The sequence below is a fragment of the Globicephala melas genome, chromosome 5, assembly GCF_963455315.2.
Source record: "Globicephala melas chromosome 5, mGloMel1.2, whole genome shotgun sequence".
NCBI classification, from domain to species: Eukaryota; Metazoa; Chordata; class Mammalia; order Artiodactyla; family Delphinidae; genus Globicephala; species Globicephala melas.
The window spans coordinates 69,017,567-69,023,566 of record NC_083318.1 but is presented as its reverse complement, the minus strand read 5'-3'; the positions used below and the strand labels follow the sequence as shown (position 1 = coordinate 69,023,566).

Here is a 6,000-nt window from a genome sequence, read left to right as displayed (position 1 = left end):
GTGCTGGGCATCGTGCCAGGTGCTGGGTCTGCAAAGAGGAATGAGCCGCTCCCTCCCCCCCAACAAAATTAACAACAATAATTAACAAAAATTAGCAGAATCTTCGCGAGCCTTGGGAAAACCAATTAGGCACGGCAAACTCCCCAAGGATCCCTCTTGGAAGACAGATTCAGAATCCAAACACGGGAGAGGAAACAGATCCCCGAAATATAGTCAGGCAGGAGGGAAGGCTAGAGGGAAGAGGGAAGCCGTCTTTCCCTAGCGAGGGAAATCTGTCAGGGCCACTCAACTGCTTCTCTGAGGCTGCCAGGGAGAAGAGGTTTGTTTTTCTTTTAGAAAGACGGAGCCCTTTTCCCTACTGGGCTCGATTTCTAGTAGGGGAAGCGCCGCCTTTTGGGGCCGTTGATTGGCCCAACTTCTTTTCAGATAATTTATGCCAGCATCCTCTCGGTCTGATTGGCTCCCTTCCTCAATTCCGCTGGGAGTCGCATCCTACCTGGTTGGGAGGTGTACTGCCTTCCCACACTCTCCCTTCTGTACTCACCAGGCTGCAGCTAAGGTGGGAGGAAAAGTCCTGGCTTGGAGAACTGAGCGGAAAAAGCGATTCCAATGGGTTCTTGGAAAACTCTTCTCTTCTACCCTTTCCTTCTGTGGAGTCAAAGGAAAGGGTTGAGGTTGATGTTCCTGTTACTGACCCTGCATCTGGGAAACTGGTGAGTAAATTCAAGGACTCAAAACTATTCTTTGGTATCTACCCACTTCCCCATCATTTCTCCTTTTTTTTAAAAAAAAATCATTCTAGGTTAAATAATTTGCATTTCCCTGGGCACATGTGCAACATTTTACCATCAGTTTATTTTTTGATTAGATCTACTCTTTTTCTGATAGAATGAAATTAGCCTATGTGTGAAGCATGGAGATTAACTCAGTTGAAGCAGAGTAGAAACTAGTAAAGATTCAGTTACTGGAAGTGGGGAGGGGAGTAGAAATGTTTTCGCTACTACATTTAGTCAATGAATGCCACTGATGAACTTTCTGGATGATTCTGCATTTTAAAGACAAAGTTATTTTAGAAACTTGTTACAGAGCATGGCATGTATGATGCTTTTTTATACAGTAATATTGCCTTTTCCCTTCTTTTTGCTATTCTAAAAAAAAAATCAAAGTTTTACATTAAGAAAGATCATAAATATGGCTAAAAATCCATCAGGGTTGAAGCTATGTTACATTTAAGTTAGAAATAACCATGTATATTTTACTGAGCCAGCTTTGAATCATTTTTTTTAACTTGGCTGTGTACAAGTAAATAAATATTGTAAGGTGATGTGATTGTCCTGTGTGTGTGTGTGTGTGTGTGTGTGTGTGTGTGTGTGACAGAGAGGAAGAGAGAGAGGGAGTGCTTAGAACTCAAGAGTAAAATGCAATCACTATAGAGATGGAAAAAAATGCCTTTTTAAGTACTTGCATCACTGCTAAAATTTATTATTATGATGATTATTTTTAGCATATAGCTAGAGTGGATTTTTACCATTACTAACAGATAGAACAACTGTATTTTCTCTCCAAAAATAGAGAATAAAGTATGCTAAGTAATGTTAGACTTGCCAGAATATGTTTGACACTCAATGATTTTTAAATATTACAGTTTTAGTTTATTTACCCTTTTCCCTTAGAAACATAAATGTTCTGCATGAGCACAAACATACTACTTGATTAATTATTTCTTATATTTAAGTGCCTTGTAATGGTTTATTTCTTTTAATATATTATAAAATTATGGAAGATATTTTGGTAGGCCATGTATTAGTGCTCTCATGCATCTTCATAATATCGCAAATGAATCTGTGTTCTCATAAGTAAAAACAGACTAACCCAGTGATTTTCTGAAATAACAACCTGTAAGCTGATTTATCACTGTAAGTGCAAGTTTCTCTTGCAACCTAATAGACAAGCTGCTTACTAAAGGGCATACTGTCTACTTAAAGAGATGTTTGGTTTTAAATAATACATTTTCTTCTTGAGGATATTTACATTATGAGAATCATGATGGGTTTCAGACTCTCTTCAAGCTGCTCAGAATTAACAAGTTGTGTGGTATAGTGGACAGAGATGGGCTCTGGAAGTCTGGAGACATGATTCTATGTGTCAAGGGTCCTTAACCACTCTGAACACAGTTCCTTCATCTAGGAAATGAAGGGCAGTAGTAGATCATTTATGATTTCTTCAAGTTTTTGTATTCAATATTTCTAAGATTTGAACTGAAACATAAAATAACTCAATAGCTGCATCACTGGCTTTTTGTAGCAGTTTTCAAGAGGGAAATTCTAATTGGGAATGCTGCGTACTTTTGTTTTGGTCATATGTATGAGTGAGAGAGAGAGAGAGAGATGCGTTATGCAGCTAAAATAAATAAATCGTTTTATCGTAGTACTATAGAGAATATGGATTATTCTGGCCAGTGAAAATATACATATTAAAAAATAAAGCTGTATGTTGCTGTTGTAATTAACTCTTAGGGTCTCAGTTATGAGAGTGTATGTCTTCACTTTTCAAAGTAGCTACAGTTGTGATGAACTTTTTATCCTTTTAATATTTAGTTGAAGATAATTGATGTCAACATGTATAAACCATTTACATTCATAATTTCTTCTTCCTTTCTTCTTCTTTTGAGGGACCTTTCTAAAACTAATCACAGATGGTTCTATTTGTAAGAATTTTGATGTCTGATGCCAGTTTCTAATTTAAATTTTCAAAGTCACCTATTTTGGGGTTTACCGAATTGGAGGCTATTATTTTTTGTATCTAATCAAAGACAGTAGCTTGTTTACTCATTATTTTTCATCAAGAGCATAAAGGAGAGGCACTTCATTGATTTTTACATTGCTGAACTATGAAAACCAATCCTGTTGTTGTAATTAAAAGCTGTAGTCATGGTTCCTATGTTTCATTCTTTGTGAGGCTCTATGGCATCTTGGCAAGCTGGTTAAAATCTCTCAAGCTTGAGTTGACTTATTTGTAATGTTGAAAAAAATATAATTATAATCAGACTTTTGAAAAGAATTGAAAAAGTGCTTTGAGATTTTACATAATCTAAAATGTAATTTATGGTAAGCTTTGACTAAGAAGTTATACTTTGAGAGAGCTAAAGAGAGATTGTTTTAGAGATTGTTTCTAAAAACAATCTCATGAGTCGATAATCATACAATTTAGCAGTCAGTTGCCCAAATGACAATATTCAAGTATAATTACATTATAAAATATATTATTTTAAAATAATTTCAGTAATATATTTTGTGGAGATGGTAATGCATGATTTTTCTTTAGGCATACAGAGCTTTGGCTTCATTTTCTAATAAAATGTAGATGCAAATGAGTACAAAATGACTAATGATGCTCCGTGATAATTAAATATTCAAAGAAGAACTGAGGGACAAAATGATTTTGAAGTTAAAATGTAAATGCTATAATTGATAAATCCCCTGTGTATAGAGTCTTTTTGGTATACTCGTCTTCCTTTTTATCCTATTATATACTATGAGTCACATTTTTGGCTTATCAACAAAAGGAAATGTTTGATTTTTTCATCTTAAAAATGAAAAAGACAAATCTAGTATTTTATATTTATATATTTATATAAAGGTGATTAAAATTTGTCTAAGAAAATAATAATGAAGGTGGGGTCCCAAAGAAGAGGAGACAGGCAGGGCGAAAAACTGAAAAAAAGGGCTCTTGAGATATTGTCAAAATATGATGAAATGACTGCCACAGGCCTCAGGAGAATAATTCACATATATGCATGTTACCAACTGAGAATCCTAGACTCGACCATTAGATGTAAATTCTAGTTTCAGCCTCAGCACTTCCCACTAGGCTGAAATCAGGCAAATCTTTGAGGCAGAGACTCCTCGTTTGTGAAAAGTAGAACTGGCATCTACCTTTCCAGCTTGTTTCAAGACCAAGAGAGAAAATTTTTGCAAAGTACATGACAGTTAAAGTTTTAACTGAAAAGTCATAACAACAGATATTCTTGGAATCTCAGTAATTCTAGAATTTTTTATTCTAGTTAAATTTAAGTGCAGTAAACTCCTTGAATTGTTTGTGCATTATTAAATATCTTTTGGATTATGGGAGAGATCATTCAACGAATATTTATTGAATACCTGCTATGTGCTCTACACAGTGCAACTTGCTGCGTTTACAGTGGTGAATAAACTAGACATGAGAACTAACCATATGGATAGTGCTTGTGTCTAGTGTTCTACATGAGTACTACCATTATACACACTGCTGAGGCTGAGGTTTATGGTATTAATCAAAGGAAAACATCTTGTAGTCAAAATAAGGAAATATACCTTCACAACTCCAAAGATAAACAGGAGTCTAAATTTTTAAGGTTAGAGGGTACTGATAGAAAAGATCACAGTCAAGGAAAGAGAATTAGAACATCATGAGATTACTCATCTATAATACCAGAAAACCATGGAGGAAATGTCTCCAAAATTCTAAAGATAAATGTTCAACCTGGAATGTTATACTTAGCCGAACTACCAATCAAAAATGAAGGGAAAATAAAGCCCAGATACTGTTATTCTCCCCATTTCACAGATGGAAAAACCAGGGCACAGCAAATTTTACAAACTCACTAAAGATCATCTTGCTGATAATGCTGAATCCAAGACTCAGATCCCATGTGCTCTATGCCCAGAGCCTGAATTTTTAATCACCTTTCCTCCAAGATTACAAATGCCATATAAATCAAAGCAATTAACATAACTGTGGATGAGGGGGTTGGAAAGTAAGGGAGGGAGGGATAAAAGGAAGAAAGGAAAGGAAATGAAAAAAAGGAAAGGAAAGGAAAGGTGAAAGGAAGAGAGGAGAGGAGAGGAGAGGAGAGAAGAGGAGAGACAGTAAAATTGACACAAGCTCAGTAAGTTACAGTCCGCTATGTATTTATCACATAATCTAGAATATTATGTGTAGTGCTGGATTAATTATTTTAGGAAAAACTTAAACGAACTGGAGTTCTTGATCTAGAAAAAACACCACTGGATAGAGAGTTAAAAGCAAGAATTTTGAATTCAGGTAAATTTTATTGAGGAATCATATATTCTTAAGGATGCTAGAGAAAATCATTGTTGAATTTATTATGTATAGATGTTACAGACAAACCATAAACAAGTAGTGAAAGCTATGTGAAGCCAGATTTTCATCAGTACAAAAGCATTCTAACAAAATAATGGATGTCTTGTCACTAAACTTCAAGCAGAAGCTTGTTAGAGTTCTTGTACTCTGTGAGAGCCAGATGAAATTTATGTTTTTTTCTACTTTTAAATATCTCAGAATCTAATTCTATCCGTACTAAAATGGTTTAACCAACTGAAGCCCCATGTTTCAGGAAATAGTCTTAGCTATTAATTCATTCAATAAACAGTTATTAAGCATTAGCATTCATTCAACAAATATTTACTCAGTGCCTACCATGTATTAAGCAGGGAACTGGAGACACAGTGGAAAGCAAGACATAATCTTTGCGCTAGTAGTGTTTGTATAGTGTATATAGGACATATATGTGATAGTATACGTGCTGGACAAAGAAGGCAGAGCCCCTGACCCCAGTGAACTTAAACTCTAGTAGTTAATGTTGAGATGGTCTATCAATATAAACAAGTAAAGACAATAAAATGCTATAACAGCTACTTGCAATTCTAGATGAGCTATAGTGGGGACACTAAGGAGATTGGCATCAATTGTAACTCTGGGAAAAGATTGAATGCTCTTAGCTGTCATAGGCATAAGTTCAGGTCAGTGTTAGTGAAAAATATACATAGGAAGATAACACTAATATTCTGTGGCCAGAGGTATGGTCTCATGCTTTGGTGGGCCTTTTGAAAACTATATTCCTAAGATATCCTTTACTTTGGTCATCTAACATATGACATTAAGATAGCAACGTCCTATTAAAACCTATATAACTTAGTTTAGAAGTAAATTTTTGAACTG

General features: G+C 35.1%; 1 protein-coding gene across 1 annotated transcript in view; it reads left to right on the top strand.

Annotated features, from left to right (window-relative positions):
* Window positions 1–471: 471 nt before the first annotated feature.
* GABRG1 (gamma-aminobutyric acid type A receptor subunit gamma1) overlaps window positions 472–6,000 on the top strand; it is a 67,881-nt gene continuing 62,352 nt past the window's right edge. The window contains exon 1 of the mRNA XM_030880450.2: window positions 472–713. Within this exon, the coding sequence (XP_030736310.1) occupies window positions 610–713 (104 nt within the window). The 5' untranslated portion in view covers window positions 472–609. The remainder of the gene's footprint in view (window positions 714–6,000) is intronic.